At 38.5% G+C, this 18,179-nt stretch overlaps 1 protein-coding gene across 1 annotated transcript in view; it reads right to left on the bottom strand.

Annotated features, from left to right (window-relative positions):
- The window catches only part of ACSS3 (acyl-CoA synthetase short chain family member 3), a 244,414-nt gene that overhangs the window by 85,441 nt on the left and 140,794 nt on the right, over window positions 1–18,179 (bottom strand). Inside the window, exon 8 of the mRNA XM_043969220.1 lies at window positions 13,780–13,931. Coding sequence (XP_043825155.1) covers window positions 13,780–13,931 — 152 coding nt within the window. The remainder of the gene's footprint in view (window positions 1–13,779; window positions 13,932–18,179) is intronic.

Below are 18,179 nucleotides of genomic sequence, written 5' to 3'. Positions count from 1 at the left end.
AAAAATGATGATGAGGACAAGTTCACATACTTCTCAAAGTATTGAGGTCAAGATCTAGTTAAATTGTGCTCCAGGCTGATTTGGAAAGACAGATCTTTTGCATACACTAAAAGATTTTTAATCATTCAAAAAGGTTACATATTTATACAAAGACTTCAGGTGACCCTAAAGGGGTTGTTCATTGTGATTAGCATCAGATTTTCAATTCAATCTAATTCAATTCATGAAGTGCTTACTAAATACCTACTATGTGCCGGACATTTTGGGAGTATCTGGAGGATACAAGACTCAAAACTAAATAGTCTCTTCCAAACAACAACCATTCTACCAAAGAGAAATAATATATGTACAAGTAAGTAAATTACAAGATAAAATAAAGATGCATTGATTGCTGGGTAATAAGGAAATACCAACAACTGGGAGAGATCAAGAAAGGTTTTGGAGATGAGCTTTGAATAAAGATAGGGATTCCAACAGACAGAGGGAAGAATAGAGTATAGTTTAGGCCTGGTTAACAGTCTATGGAAAGACACAAAGGTAGGAATTGGAACATCGTGTAGGAAGAACAGTAAGTAGAACCATTTAGCCAGAATTGTTAATGTCTCATCATGGAGCAGAGATGACCTTGGGTCTTCCAGGGCTATGCAAACCCTGGCAGGCAGATGATGAACTAAAACTGCTCTCCAAGGGCAAATCTAAGTACAGAGAGGTTCATCACTAGTAAGTCAGATACTGTGTGATCATTTCTTTGACCTTGTCAAGCCATCAGACAAAGGAAAACATTTTAAATGCCCCAGCTCCCATGTTTGTGCTTTGACAGTGGTGGAAGAGGAGCAAAGGAAACAGTCACATGAATCACAGGATTTTACACCCTCTATAGACATGAAATTAAATGCAAATTCTCTGGATCATCACTGCATGCATGGTTCCCTGCAATAGCCATTCACTTAGCCTCCTTGCCTAAAGTCCTTGCTCACTAGAGTCCATTCTTCACTCAATTATCAATGATTTTCTTCAAACAAAGGTCTGACCATATCACACATACCTCCTTCCTCCCTTATTCATCAGGCTCCAGTGGCTTCCAATTACCTCCATGATTAAATATGAAATCCTCTATTTGGCTTTTGAAGTCCTTTATAATCTGACCCTTTCTACCATTCCAATCCTCCTAACTCTTACTCTTCTCCATTTACAATGAATACTCTCTATATTTTACAATGTAATTACAGAGGTTTGTTGTTGTTCAGTCATATCTGACTCTGAAAGGTTACATGACTTGCCAACTGTGTCAGAGGTAAGATTTGAATCCAGGTCTTCTAGGCTTCTAGGATAGTGTCTCTACTACTTCATGTCTCTCTAAAGCACTTAAAGTGGCTACTTTCTTAGTCCAGAAGGAGTGTGTTTGTTCATTCATTTTTTTTTTTTTTAGTAATTTCTGACTCTTCATGACCCCCTTTGGGGTTTTCTTGGAAAAGATACTTGAGTGAATTGCCATTTCCTTCTCTAGATCATTTTTCAGATAAAGAAACTGAGGCAAAAGGTTAAATGACACCCAAGTTCACACAGCTAGTGAGTGTCTGGGAACATATTTGAACTCACAAAGATGAGTCTTCCTGATCCCAGGCCCAGGTACTCTATCCACTACAGCACTTAGCTGACTCAGTGACAGAGAACTCCTTGCTATTCCTTGCACAAGATACTCCATCTCCTGATTTTGCCTTTTCACTGGCTGGCTCTCATGCCCAGGATTCTCTCTCTCCTTGTGTCTTCTTCCTTGGATTCTTTCAAGTCTCATCTAAAATCCTACCTTTTATAAGAAGCTTCTCTTGTTCCCTCCTAATGCTAGTACCTTCTCTCTGAAATTACCTCCATTTTATTCTGTAGATAGTACATATATATTGTACTGTTATACATATGTATATAATACATACCCATATTTATATATATATACACACACATATATATTGTACATTTTATATAGTTATTTTCATGCTGTCTCCTCCATTAGACTTGGTGTTCCCTGAGTACAGGAACTAATTTTTGCCTTTCTCCGCTCAGTGTCTGGCACATAGTAAGCACTTAATAAATGGTGTTAACTGGATTTCACTCTAGATATGATATTTCTGTTCAATGACCAGTGAGTTAATATTCTATTGGGAATAGTGGCCCATGTGAATATTGGTATTCTTGGGAAAATTCAAGTCAAGCCAAAGATCAATAAGCACCTACTATGTGCCAAGAGCGCTAAGAGCTAGAAAGCAGAATACCAGACAGCTACAGCTAAGTGACCTCCTTGAAGATGCAAACCAAGGATTTGGCAGAGCTGGTTTCATTACATGATCAAAGACCATCAAAATCATTATTTGTATGGCCGTAATCCATTCTTTCTAGTCTTACCCCCCACCCCACACACCCCTTAAGACACTATACAGGTGTTTTGATATGGACTAGACTTGGCATTAGGAAAGGTAGGTTCAAAACGAAGCTAAGGCACTTTACCTTCATGGTCAGGGAAAGGTCACTTAATCAATCCATAAATCAGAAAGTTTTTATTAAGTGCCACTAAGTGAGGAACACTGTGCTGGGTGCTAGAGATACAAGTATAAGGAATGAAACAATCTGAATTCACATACTAATGGAGGAGACAAATATCTATGTGTGTGTATAATGTGTAATCACTACATGTATATATATATATATATGTATATGCAGAGTAGTTAGTGAACACTTCTATGAAATGAGGTTAATAAATCTGTACAGCATCTTGTATACAATCACCCGCCTCTAGCAGAATGTAAGCTTCTTGAGGACAGGCATGATTTAATTTTTCTGTCTTCTCATCTTCTGCACCTGTGCTATAGCACACAGAAGGCCAAAACACATTTGATGAATTAAAAAGAACCTTAAAGTCCTACATCAATGGGAACCATTACTGGATGCTAGGGGCTCTACACGAATTTATTTCCCTGCCACTAAGGGGCAGATTTCCTGTCTGGGCTCATGCTATTCATTCCACCTATAATAAGTTTCCCTCTGTATCTATGCCTATCAAAGTCCTACTATCCTCCAACGGTAGCTTAAATTATATCTTCCACAGAAAGGCTGTGGAATGAACCTAAAATTTTATTTCACAATTTTCATCAAAATTGGGTCCAATACTGCAATCAAATGCATCTGAAAATTAAGCAAAAAGAAACTAAAAAAGAGTAATGATTCAGCGAGTTGATTAGAGAGAAGACATGAGGAAATGGACAGAATTGAATAATTCAGGATGAGGAATTATTCAGGCAAAAGACAGGAATAATTAAAAAAAGAAATGTATCATTCAATATTTACAGAAAATCAGCAAAAATGCATAAGATTGATCAATGTTAAATGAAAATGTTAATTCCCCATCAACTCTGCCTACCTTTCTTCCCATTATTAATGTAAGAACAATAACTTGGCGTGGTAAGTTGTTTCATAGGTATAGGGGAGTTAGTGAGTAAGGAAACTCCCAAATCAACACCTGATCTTCTATTTATATAGCCATCAAGAGTTACCTACAGAACTCAGAAGTTAAATGACTTGGCCAAGGTCACAGAGATAGCAAGTATCAGAGGCAGGATCTGAACCTTGATCTTCCTAACTCTGAGGCTGACCCTCTAATACATACATGTGGACTCTCTGATAACAATAATGGAACTTGCCAAGGTCAAGCCCTCTGTGTCAACTGCTCATCTCAATCCAACCCCTAATGTATTCTCAAGTTCCATATCATCAGACTGCTGGGCCATCGACAGGGCTTCTTGTCTTACCACTGGACTTGTATGACTCTCAAGGAGAGAGTGAGGCTTATGACTGCCTCACTCAAATCCAATTCACATACAAGTCTGGAGATCACCTCTGCAATATCATTCATTGGTCCTCTTTGAGAATGAAGGACCAATAACAACAATAATAAGAGGGAGAGCGATTGAACTAGTAGGCATAGGGACACTCCACTTTGCATAGCAGCATTTTTTGGTTTCAAATCACATATCATCATGCTGCTAACTCTGCCTTGGACACCCAACACCTTCCCAAATCATTTAGTTTCCTCTCCCCTCTGATTGGAGGGCTGGAGGGTAGAACACCAAACTTCTCCCAAAGCTTTCCTTTATAGAGCCTAGGATTTGGACTTCTGACCCTCTCTCCCTCTTTTCATCTACACCTCTGTTTGATTTCAATGCCATGGAACAAGATGCTTTCTAAGTGTTCCCCATCCCCAAACCTTTGCAGCTTCCTTCGTATATTTTGTTTTCCCCCATTAGATTGTAAACTCCCTGAGGGCAAGATCTGTCTTTCTTTTTTCCTTTTTCTCTGTCTTTCTTTTTTCCTTTTTCTCTGTCTTTCTTTTTTTCCTCATTTGTATCTCCAGCACGTAGCACAGAGCATGGAATATAGTAGATGCTTAATAAATGTTTACTGAAGTGATTTGAACTAACATAGGGACTCTCCTAGATAAGGAGATGACCTCTAAGAATGTAGGTTGCATAACTGATTGCTTACTGCCTCAAGGAGGGGAGAGGGGAGGGAGGGAGGGAGGAAAGGAGTGAGGAAATTTGGAAATTAAAAGTATAAATAAAAACGTTTATTATTTAGAAAAAGAGGGGGCAGCTAGGTGGTGCAGTGGATAGAGCACTGGCCCTGGAGTCAGGAGTACCTGAGTTTGAATCCAGCCTCAGATACTTAACACTTACTAGCTGTGTGACCCTAGGCAAGTCACTTAACCCCAATTGCCTCACTTAAAAAAAAAAAAAAGAATGTAGGTTGAGCCTATAAGTATTCTCAAAGACAGCAAACTGAAACTGAGCTGCCATTCTGCAAAGGCTGAGCCAGTGCCTACATTAATGGAACCACAGTTTGGGACCAAAATATATATTTACATACACATACACATATATTTGCAGATCTCTGTATATATACACATGTAAGCCCCCTCTTATACTACTCCTATATTTGAAATATGATAGCGCACAACACCAGTTAGAAGTGGCTACTTGGCACAAGTCCAATTAAGAATAAAGGTTCTACCATTTTGCTTTTGTTTGTTCTCAAATTAGACCCAGAGCCATATGTTTTCTAACCGGATTCTTATCAGTGTTTCCAAATCAGCCTTACTTTTCTTATCTCCATATTTCACTTAGTTCAGCCAGAGACTTTACTAAGAAGTTTGTGCTAAGAACCAACAAATATTTTTAAGTGAAAACCACTTAGCAAAGTCCAAAAGTTATTTTCAGGCATTAAATGCAATCGCCTTCCTTGCAAAATATCCCTCTTTCTCAAATTTGGTTCCACTAATGCCATTCTTTCTCACATTTCAATCCTCCCTTAAGAAAAAAAGGTCTTAAAATAGCCCCAGAGACTAGCTCATCCATATTTTTATAAGCTAAATGACCTCAATATTCTGCAAAGAAATGGAGTTGTGGCCGCAGTTCTGTAGTTGAGCTAGTGAGGAACCTTCCATTAGAAAATACAGTTAGGTTCTTTTGATTTTTTAAAAAGTTATTTGAATGCAAAATTCTCATATAGGGCCTCAGAGCATGACATTCAAAATGAAATCTCACTAGCCACATAAAATTATAAGTTAGAGGAACTCTAACTTGTCAACCTTAACATTTTTAAGAATTCAATTCAGCAAACATTAAGTACCTCTACACCATGGGCCCAAGGCATCCGACAATTTAAAACTGTCCTGTTGACACTGGTTTTAACAACTGGTTATCTCTGAAATTATTTGCTCCAAGAATTCAAGGTAGATAATTTAATACGTGTTCATTGGCACACGTAGACATGTAAACTCTTAAGACACTTCTGCTATCATTTTCACCACTTACAAAAGATAGACGGGAAATATTGCTTCGACTTGAACTTTGCCCTGAATCTCATCTGGGCACGTGGTGAATACTTTGGCAAAGATCGTGCTTCACTATGTTGTTCTACCTTGCCCGCTATTTATGATCAGAAAATTGCTGGACAACGTTATCTGTTATATCTGCCAGGGAATAGAATCTACTGAGGAATAAAACCTCTGAAAGCCTGCTTGTGTTCTATTAATCCCCCTCAACAAGAATGCCTTAGGTGTGTTTACAGATGATTCTCATAAAAATTGCATGTAGATGGAAAAGTGGGCATTATAGGTTAATAGCTGTTGCTGTTTTGTCAGTCACCTTTCCTCCATTATTAATAAGGTTTGGGATGTTCCCCATACATTTGCTACCCTTTCTGCTTTCAGATATTTTGTGAATCGTGGAAGCCTTTAATGCCCTCCCAACTGTGTCAATTCCAGTGTGGATTGTGTCTTTGTATGCTTAGTCTCACTTAGCAGCTTTTTCTATCTTCCTTCTCTCCGGTGGAATTTCTGTTGTTGTTGTTTGATCATTTTAGCTGCGTCTGACTATTCGTGACCTCATCTGGGATTTTCTTGGGAAAGACACTGGAGTGGTTTGCCATTTCCTTCTTCGACTTATTTATAGGTAAGGAAACCGAGGCAAAGAGGATTAAGGGACTTGCCCAGGGTCACACAACTAAGTGTCTGGGGCCAGATTTGAACTCACAAAGATGAGGCTCTCTAGCCACTGTACTACACAGCTAATGCAATTTCTATCTCTCATATAAACACATAAGATCTGGGGCAGCTAGGTGGCACAGTGGATAGAGCACTGGCCCTGGATTCAGGAGGACCCGAGTTCAAACCTGGCCTCAGACATTTGACACTTACTGGCTGTGTGACCCTGGGCAAGTCACTTAACCCTCATTGCCCCCCCCAAAAAAAACCCCAACCCCCCCCCCCAAACCCCCAAAAAGCAAAAAACCCATTAAAACCGCTGAAGAATTTTAAATGACTATCAGTCAGAGGCAGTGTGGCATAGCACCTAGGGAGTAGGTCTAAAAGGCAGGAACACCCAGGTTCAACCCCAACCCCTGACACATATTTCCTGTGTGACCTAGGGCAAGACTTTAAGATGTTAAATTCCAGAAAAGGTGCTGACTAGCAAAGGTAGAGGGAATTCCCTACACTAATGAAATCACAGGCAGGTCCAATCCCTATGTCTACCCCCTGTCACTGGGGGGGGGGGGGCAAAGGAGAAGTAAGGAATATAGAAAAAAGAGCATTTTGAAGGAGTAAAGGATGTCATTAGGGGATAGCTGTATGGCAAAATAAAAGGTGAGTGGCAAATAGTTGGAGAACTCTAACAACTTCCTTATGATAGCAAGAGAAAGCAAAGAAGGCTCCCCGTTATTAACTTATGGGAGAGCATGAGCTAGAGTCACACAAGAACAGGCCAGTATTAATGGGCAGTAAACTTCACTGTTGAGAAACAGCCTCATCTTTGTGATCTTGGATTTATTTAAGCTCTGTCGAATATCTAACAGTTTTTGTAAAAGAAAAGAAGGAGGGGGGGAGGAGGAGGAGGAGGAGGAGGAGGAGGAGGAGGAGGAAGAGGAAGAAGAGGAAGAGGAAGAAGAAGAAGAGGAAGAGGAAGAAGAGGAAGAAGAGGAAGAAGAGGAAGAAGAGGTGGAAGAGGAAGAGGAGGAGAATGAGTTTACCTCTCCTGTGAGGGAGAAACTTTTAATTATGGGCATCAAATTTAAGATTTTATTTAAAGTTGTCAAGAAGTTGTATAGGCTCCCATGAGTGTGGTCCATTTCCTATCAATGGAGGTTTTTGAAGCTAAATGAGTAGTAAATGGAGATGTAAAAGAGAGGATTTCTATTCAGGTGCGGGCTTAATTAGGTGGCCTTCAAGATCTCTTCCAACACACACATGCACCCCTTCTGAGCTGAGCTTCCCAATTTTTCTTCTTTTTATAGTTTTCTTTCATAATTCTTTCTTGTTATTCAAATCTATCATTTATAACTTCGATGGTACTCTTGTCCCCCACTCTTAAAAACAAAACAAGCCCGCAAAATACAGAAGGATTTGATTGGGACAAAAAATTAGATTCATAAGAATCATCTCAAAGGATTAGAATGGAGAACAACAACAACAAAAAAAAAGAATCAAACCATAAAACCAAATTCATGCCCATTATTAATCTCCTCCTTCCAACTGTAAAAATATTTTTTGTGGCTAGCCTAATTTGGGGGACTAATCTGACTGGAGGACTAATCTGGAGACTTTTGACTATTTGGCTATCAGACTGCGTTTAATTTAATATGGGCCGTTTATAAAGTTCCACCACACTGCTCCACTCCCAAACTGATAAGCAAAATATTAAGAAGCCTCTTAACCAAATAATCAAAGCAGAGTTTATTTATGAGATACTATTGAAAATTAAGAATACAAGGAAATAAAATGTACAACCTGACTGCTTTCCTGCGGTCTCTTTCCACTGTCTCACTGTCTCTTTCCCATCTGCTGCACTTCGAACTTCTTGAATACAATAAGGGCCTTGGCCACCTCCAGCCAAGTTACACTTTCCCGGCTCAGCTATTTTCTTCTAACTCCTCTTAATCTTCACTTTCTCAGCTTCTTTACTCTCCACTGCCTCCTATTCTGTCTGTCTGCTCCGTCCTTGTCCGCGCTCCCCTCTAGTTACCCTTCTCTCCTCCTAGTCTATCTAGTCCATCTTCCTCTAGTCAGCCCCCCTCCTTCATCTTGTGTCTCTATCTAGTCCGTCCTCCTCTTTCCTCCTGTCCATCTCCCCTAGACAGCCTTTCTCCTCTAACTCCCAGGTCTATATGTACCTTTTCTTCTCTCCACTCAAATCTCGGGGCTTCCTTCGCCCCCACAGACCAAGCTAATCCGCCAGCCAGAGCGCAGCTGGTGGGGGGGGTTGTGTGCTCTCAAGCCTCATGCCTCAGCACAGGCTATCGGGATCTTTCGGACAGCTCCGCTCAGGTTGGAGGGAGCTGGGGCTTCCCCCCCCCCCCCCTGTCTGTCCTGGCGTCTTGTATAGCCCACGGGGCTTTTTTTCTCAGCTGAAGTTGAGGAGGAGGGGGAGAGACCCTGAGGGCCTAAGGCTTTCTAATCTCAGCCTAAAGGTAGAGTCCCCAAATCAAAATAAATTTCCACACAACTAACCTTAAATTTATTTTGAGGATTTGTATTTTTTTGTCCATTTCCATCTGTTTTTTTTACTCTGAAACACCTTTTGTAGCTCAACTACTACTGAGTGTTTTCTACCCCTAGTGTTTTAAGAGAATGCCAAATTTAGGATGTTTGGGGTTTTGATTTTTTTTCTTTGTTAGGAAAACTGTTTTCCAAAATGTGTGCTGGGAGAAAATAAAAAGACAAGAGTTCTCCCTTTTTTAAGACAATGTACGAATAATGATTGTGTCTAATCCAAATGACAGTACTGGAATCCAGCTGGCAAACAATCTAAATGGCATAGGACGATATATTGGAAAGGGGACAGATTAGCAAGGTAACCTATTGGCAAAAAGCATAGTCATGTATCAAGTTAATTGTATTGCAGAATTAGTTTGGGGGAAGAATTTATGTCAATAAGCCAAAATTAAAAACCCTACTATGGAAAAAAAACAGTTTTAAGGTGAACAAGTTTAGTCATCATTGATAAAATTATAGGTACAAGTCAAAGAAATGTAGGATAAAAGAGAAAAAATAGCATGTGAGATCATTACTAATGTTGGGTTTTTGGAGAGAGGCTATACATGTAGAGGGGGAGGAGTGTTGCATGGAATACACATTTATTTTATCAATGATACAGGAAAACTTCAGCTAAGGAATCAATTATCTCTGCACCAATGCTGATTGGTAACTGCTCTGCATTTTACAATTTCAGAATGTTGCCTAGGGACATTGAGAATTTGAACGGCTTGCCTATGGTACTGTAGCCAGTATGTGTCAGAAGCAGGAATTGAACCCAGGTCTTTCTGATTAAGCTGGCTTTCTAACCTCTATACCACACTTTCTCTTATAAATATAGGAAGATTAATTTTTTTGAGGCAATAGGGGGTAAGTGACTTGCCCAGGGTCACACAGCTAGTAAGTGTCTGAGGCTGGATTTGAACTTCAGTCCTCCTAACTCCAGGGTTGGTGCTTTATCCACTGGGCCACCTAGCTGCCCCTAAGTTTAATTACTTAAAATACATCTTAGTCTATGAGGCTGTTTTTAATCTCCATCCCTAAAAATTATTAAAAATAATATCACAAATTCAGATGTAAGATTTTCTCAGAGATAGAGACAGGGAGAGGTCAGCATGGATAAGGATTTAAGGTTCATTCCACCTTTGTGGCTCCCTAACTCCATCATGGCTTCATTATTTGAGATCTGGAAGTAATATTATGGAAGTAGCTAAGTAGCACAGGGGATAGAGTACCAGCCCTAGGTGCCCTAGCATTCTATCTAGCAATGGGCTTAGAATCAGGAAAACTCATTTTCATGAGTTCAAATCCCACCTCAGACACTTAGTAGCTGCATGACCCTTGGCAAATCACTTAACTTGGCCCCAGTTTCCTCACCTATAAAATGAGCTGAAGAAGGAAATGGCAAAGCACTCTAGTATCTCTGAGAAGAAACTCCCCCAAAATAGGGTCACAAAGAGTCAGACATGGCTGAAATGAATGAACAACAGAATAATTAATTTTAATATTGTGTTCATTTAGGAAGTGCTTGGGTATAAATCATGTAGCTGACAGAGTCTTTGCTTTTACAAAGGATACCTTTTTGGGGGTTTTCTACAATATTGCAAATAAATATAAGTCAACACAGAGGAAAAAATATAATTCAACAGATGGGACAAGTTCATTTCCCAGGACACTCACTCTACTAAACTTAGGGTGCAATCATGTGTGAGTAGGAATGAATCAGAAGACTCAATACAACTTTCTATGGTACATAGACTAGCCATACTCAAATAAATCTTTAGCAAAAATTCACTGAGAACAACTAGATTTGGGTGGCTAAAAGGGAAGAGCAAAAATAGTGACTTATTAAGGGAAAGGGAATTTGAGAGGATGCTAAAGTGCCCCAAATTAGAATTAATAGTTAATGGCCGTGCATTATTGGCAACTTGGTTCAGTGAAAAGAGCCTTAGATTTGGTATAAAAGGACTCAGGTTCAAATCTTAGCCTCAGCCACATATTAGCTGTATGATCTAAGATAACTCACTGAAACTTTCTAGCCCAAATAGCTCATCTCAAAAATAAGCCGGTTAGACTAGATGGCTTTCAATGTCCCTTTGAGCCCTAAATCTGATTGTCAACCCAGTCATCCAGACTTCCATTCCCCACCACCGAAAATTAATATTCCCCAAAGCTGAGTTGGATCCGCCCTGATAATATCACAGAGCCACTAAAATATCCCACAAAACATCATTCCAATGCCACTTATTTAGGATACAGCTCCCCAAGATTCTAATCCTTTGGTCTGAACTTAAAATATCATTTTATTCAGGGAATTTTTTTTGGACATAAGACTGTTATTGAATTCTCTGTCTCATTTTCTGATATTAGTAACCTACTTCAAAGAGGTGCTGGGAGAACTGAAGCTTTGGAAAGTGCTTTGAAGATATAAACAGCTATAATTACTCTTCAATGTACATATTATTAAACTGAAATGGATGAGGAAATCAGTCTCGAACAGCAGAAAAATATTCAATATATGCAGGGAATATTGTTAGAAAACAAAAGGCAGTCTAATCCTGCTTTGTTAGCAAGAGTATTCTTTTAATGAATTTTTTATAATTCGGATAGTGATTTTCAATATTTTATCTAAATATATTAAATCAAATAATAATCTCCCTATGCAAATTATCCTCTAAGTTTCAAAATACACAAAGATATATTTTACACACACACACACACACACACACACACACACACACAGTGGGGACCTCTCATTGAATGAGAGGCTGTGCAGTACGATGGATAGAACCTGTCGGCCAGGATTGCTGTTATTTTTTGTCCTTCATTCTCCAAGAGGACCAATGACATCTGGGGGGTGATGTCTTGACTTGCAAGTGAATTGGATTGAAGAGAGACAGAGCTGTGCAAAGTCTTCAGCCCCACTCTCTCTTCCAGAGTCATCAGAGTCAGCAAGACCAGGATTCAAGACCTGTCTCTTATACATTTGTCTGTATGACTCTGGACAGGTCAGTGAACCCCCCAAGGCCCTAGGCAATGCTCAGACTCTACAATAATGCCTGTAAGGAGCTTTACAAACCTTACAGCACTCTATAAATACCTACTGTTGCTTCCATTCTTCATCTCACATCATTCTTCTCATCTTTGTCATGGGATAAGGATAGGGACTGGACTTCTGATTTTATTGCTGTGAAAAACTTCCAGGCAAGAAAGTCCCTTCTATTTTTTTTCCTGATAAAAGTATTTTATTATTTTCCAGTTACATGTAGAGATAGTTTTCAACATAGGTTGACACCTCCTTTGCAACTTATAGTCTTTTTGCTGTTGAGTTGTTTCACTCATGTCCAACTCTTCGTGATCCCATTTGGGGTTTTCTTGGCAAAGATACTAGAATGGTTTGCCATTTCCTTCTTCAGTTCTTTTTACAGATGAGGAAACTGAGGCAAACAGTTAAGTGGCCAGCCCCAGGTCACATAGCTACTAAGTGTCTGAGGCCAAATTTTAACTCACAAAGATGAGTCTTCCTGACTCCAGCCCACCCTTCCCTCCAGTTCACCACCAAGCTGCCCCATCTCAATTGTATAACAGTGGTAATAGTAGCATCTACCTCTCAGGATGGCTGTGAGCAGCAAAAGACATAATATTTGTAAAGTGTTTAGCACAGTGAATGATCTCCAGTAGGCACTTAACAAATGACTATTTCCTTCCTTCTTTCCTATGAGTTACTTATCTTCACAGGGCGGTGCTCAGATTCCTAAGTTCAGAGAATGTATTTCATTTAGTGCTTTCAGAGAATGTTCCCATGGTTTAAGAATGACATTGATAAGCAGGAGAAGGTCCAAAGAAAGACAATCAGGATGATGACAAGCGTTGAGGCCTTGTCCTATAAGGATCGACTGAAGGAAGTGGTCAAGTTTATCCGGGTGAAGACAAGACCCAGGAAGGGACTTTATAGCTCTCATCAAGCATTTGAAGGGCTGTCACATGGAAGAGTGCTTAGATTTGTTCTCATTGGAACCAGCAGTAATGGATAGAAGATATATAGAAGCACATTTGCTTTTAATTTCAGGAAAAAGTACCTCACAACTAGGGCTGTTTCAAAATGGAACAGACTGCCCAAAGAAATAGTTTCCTCTCCTTGGAAGTCTTTAAGCAGGGGCTGGATGACTACTTATGTTAAAATGGAAATTCTTTTTGTGCCTGGCTTGGATTTGGTGATCTCTGAGGTCTTTTACAATGATCAAAATCTGTGATTCTTTGACAAAATCCTGTCTGGCTTCCCTCTGCTTCCTCCTTCCCCACATTCAGTCATAGACCAAATACCAGTATAATGAACACTATTATCAGAGTGTTTCTTTTTGTGAAAGAAGAAGCCTTCCCCTATTCCCACTACCTTTCAATTCATGTTGAAATTATATCATATGAAGAGAGAATATTATAATTTATAATTATCAAATTGTAATTATAATAAAATAGAAATAATAGAAATAATCATATATAATATTATATAAAGCAACCCCATGAAACAGTTTAAAATCCACACTATGCTCTTTTCTTTTAAAGACATCTCCTTAGGATAGTCAATCCTAATCATATTCACAATAGCTTTTCTCCATCCATAGTTACTCAAGGTCCCCAGAGCATCATCCTTTCACTGATTCAGATCTAAGTTTTGAATGTGACTTGCCCCAGTATCCTCAGTTCACCTTGTCAAAGAGTACTGCTTCCCCAGGGCTGCCCCAGGGTCCTGTTGACGGATGGCTCTAATTGCAGTCGGTGCTGTAAACAAGGCCACCACTCCATGCTCAGAGAGCACACGGAAGTAAGCCCCGGCATCTGGCGTTCCCACAGGCTTCCCCTGCAATGAGATTAATTAAAAATGTCAGTGGATATAAATATCTCCTATTTTTCTTGACAGTTCAAGACTTGTGCACTTAACAGAATAATATGAATAAAAAGTTTCCCAAAAAATCTGGATTCTTTTTGGCTATTGTTGTTCTTTATTTGTTTAAAAGATTCCATGGTTCTCCCATCAGTTCATGTAACCCAAATACATACCACCTACCTAGCACACAGGGCCTCTGTGAGGAAAGTGCTTTGTAAAGATTAAAAATACAATAGAAATAGAAGTTATTTCAAGGTGGGGTTGAAAACCCCCTTACCCCATTTTAGTTCTGATGCCTTAGTTGAGTGAGAATATATTTTAATCAGTCAAAGAATCATAGACTGTATTGCAAAGTCTGTGGAAGTTATTGGATAGAGTTAAATGCTACCATAAAATACGTGAGAGATTTTGTTACATATTCTTAGTCCTGTATATAAGGACTGGATTAGCTAGAATGAAGAGCATGTGACTTTCTAGCACACCACTAAGAAGTAAGAGGAGGACTCGATTCTTTCAAAGAGGGGAGATAGCTAGGAGGATCATCGCCTCTACATGCATCTTAGAGCAAAGGACCCAGGTGAGGGAAGTTCCGAGAAAAAGTCCATTCATGTCCCTCCTGGTGCCTGTCCAACCATAGACAATATAATATGATCGACCTGAAATGAGCTGAATTCTGTCTCAACCATAAAGAGGCCAGATGTTAACTAAGGAGAAATAGAAATGTATGGTTAGTGATCCAAGTTCTGTCTTGAATGGGCTGTTGTTATATCTGGTTGCATATAATAGGCTCAGGTTCCTTATCTGTATATGTGGGAAGCTGTTGGAGGGATCTTTGAAATCTAAGATGATGAAATCTAAGATGATCTTTGAGATCTAAGAATATTTGGAGTACTCTTCTTTATACAGTACTGGCATTTTGTTCTAAATAAACTGTTCTGAAAAATAGAAAAAAATTAAAAAGGAAATGTATAGTTAAGCAAAGAGTCCAACCTTTGCTTAAACATTAGCAATCTTCCTAATTGTGGACTTTGCAATTGTAACTGAATTCAAAATGATTTTCCTAAAATAAATTCAATAAGGCCAAAGAAGAGAGAACCATATGAAACATAAAGGCCATTATATTTCTTCTTAGCCTTAAAACAAGTTAATTATCATAATAACATGTTACAGGTGTATAAAAATCATTAAAAATGTATATGAGAGGGGCAGCTAGGTGGCGCAGTAGATAAAGTGCCAGCTCTGGATCCAGGAGGGCGTGAGTTCAAATCTAGCCTCAAACTAGCTGTGTGACCCTGGGCAAGTCACCTAACCCTCAGTGCCCCACAAAATAAAACAAAACAAAAATGCATATAAGAGGCAACATGCAATAATGTATAAAAAGCTGGCTTTGGAATCAAGATGGTAGGGTTCCAATCCATCCTTTGACAGAATCTTGCTGTGTAACCAGAGAGAAGCCAGTGAACCTCTCAGTGCTTAGGTAACTCTCTAACAGGGTAAAGTAAAGAACAGTCACAGATCTGTAGCAATAAAGGCAGTTTCCATTTCAGGAGTCTCTTACACCAATGGAATTACAGGCCCCTTCCCTTCCCCCAAAATGTAGGTATGTATGTGTGTGTGTGTGTGTGTGTGTGTGTGTATACACACACACACATATACATATGTATATGTATATATATGTATGTATATGTATGTATATATATGTATATATATGTGTGGATAGATATAGTTACCTTTCGATTCAGTTTTAAACTCTCTAAACAAAGGCATCTAAATAGACTTTTCTAATCCTAACATTGCAAAAATAAAAGTTTTTTTTAAACAAAAGGTTATCATATATCAAAGAACCTCTTGTACCTACCCACCCACCATCAAAATTAACTACATCAATATTCTTTTTTCTGTTTGCCAAGAACCCACGCCAATCACTTTCCAGGGGGCGCTGAGTAAGAAATTTGATTGCTGGGAATTTCCGTGTAAACAGTTTTGCCATGGCAACAGTGAGAAATGATTTTAATCTCCTGGCACAAACCATGTAACAGAAATGTGAAAAATTGGGAGTCCAGGCTTCCTATGTACAAGCTGACCAGCTTAACCTTTTCAGATAAAAGTTTGTATGCAAAGGGAATCAAGTGTTATATTTTTATTAATGGACAAGAAACCACAGGAGAAGCAGCATGATGGGGAGAGAGGACAGAAGGCCAGATTGGGAGTCAATGAGATCTGGTTTCAATTCCTGCCTTTGCCATATATTAGTTATATATGAACTCAAGCAAATCACTGAATTCCAGAAGGCTCCCATGCAATTCTCCAGGACTTTAAGTTACAAAGGGGTTGCCAGTCTGCATCAGTGAGGGAAGCTTCCACACCAAGAGTTCCTTACTCATAGTGATGTGATTACAGGTTCAGATCTCTCCCTTCTCTTCTCCCCCATCTCCAATAAACCAATAAAAATAATAAAGAATGACTCTATAGAGCTAAAAAAAATATTGAAATTCATTTGAAGGGAAAAAATGGTAAAGAATATCAGGGGAATCAATGGGGGAAAAGGAAAGGAAAAAGGCTTAGCAATAACAGATCTCAAACTATACTACAAAGCTGTAATCATCAAAACAATTAGGTACTAAGTAAGAAATAGAATAGTTGTTCACTGGGAGACATTAGGAACACAATATTTAGAAGCAAATGAACAAAGTAACCTAGTGTTTGTCAAACTCAAAGACCCCAGTTACTGGGGCAAGAAACTGTTGGGAAAACTGGAAAGGAGTTTGGCAGAAAGTAGGCATAGACCAATATCTCACATTGTATACCAAGATAAGTTCAAAATGGATATGTGATTTAGACATAAAAGTTGATATCATAAGCAAATTAATAGAGCAGTTACCTGTTAAATTTATGCATAGAGGAAAAGTTCATAACCAATGAATAGAGATGTTCATAGGAAATAAAATGGATAATTTTGATTACATAAAATTTCTATTTTTATGCACAAACAAAACCAATGCAGCTTAAATGAGAAGAAAAGCAGAAAACTGGGTAAAAAATTTTTGCAGAAACTTTCTTGGAGAAAGATCTCATTTCTAAAATATATAAGGAACTGAGGCAAAATTTAAAGAATATTAATCATTTATCAATTGATAAATGGTCAAAGGATATGAATAAAATTTTTCAGAAGAAATCAAAACTACCAAAAGTCATATTAAGAATTTCTCTAAATCACCAATAATTAGAGAAATACAAATTAAAACAAATATGAAGTACCACTTCATAGTCCATCAGATTGCTATGATGACAAAAAAGGAAAACAAAAAATGCTAGAAGGAAGGTGGAAAAAAAGGTACACTTCTGTAAAGTAGTCCAACTATTCCAAGAAGCAATTTGAAACTATGTCTTTTATTCTATTAAACTATCCATATTCATTGACCCTTCAATAACACTACTAGGGCCATACCCAAAGAGTTCAAAAAATGAGGAAAAGGACCTGAATGTACAATATATTCATAACAGCTCATTTTTCTGGTTTCAAAACCTGGAAATCTAGGGGATATTCACAATTTGGGGAGTGACTGAACGAACAAATTATGGTATATGAATGTGATGGAATACTATTATGCTATAAGAAGTAATAAAGTGGGGACAGCTAGGTAGCATATTGGATAAAGCACCAGCCCTGGATTCAGGAAGACCTGAGTTTAAATCTGGCCTCAGCTACTTGACACTTAATAGCTGTACTTTGAAAGACTTAAAAACTCTGTACTTAACTTTGAAAGACTTAAAAACTCTGATCAATTCAATGATCCATCAGAATTCCAAAGGTCTCATGAAGAATGATTCTGTTCACCTCCAAATAGATAATTGATAGACTCTATAATCTGAAGCACATTTTCTTTTCTTTTTTCTTTTTCTTAAATGTTCTGTTGGATATGGCTAATGCAGAAATTTGTCTTGTATGACAATACATACTGGTAATGGCTTCTATTTTTCTCACTTTCTCAATGGGGAGGGGAGGGGAGAGAAAAAGAGAACAGAACTGAAAAAAAAATAAAAATATCTCTATGCCTAAATAAGAAATATACTTCCCGTAATAAAAAAGGAAGTCAGAAAAGCAATTTTGCTGGCATATTCAAATAATAATACTATTTAGCTTCCATAGACAAATTAAATGTGAAGCCTAAAGATTATGGTCTCATGCATGTTTTGGAAAGGCACATAATTTATACTTAA

This window comes from Dromiciops gliroides, chromosome 5 (genome assembly GCF_019393635.1).
Source record: "Dromiciops gliroides isolate mDroGli1 chromosome 5, mDroGli1.pri, whole genome shotgun sequence".
NCBI lineage: Eukaryota > Metazoa > Chordata > Mammalia > Microbiotheria > Microbiotheriidae > Dromiciops > Dromiciops gliroides.
This window is presented reverse-complemented; position numbering and strand designations above follow the sequence as displayed.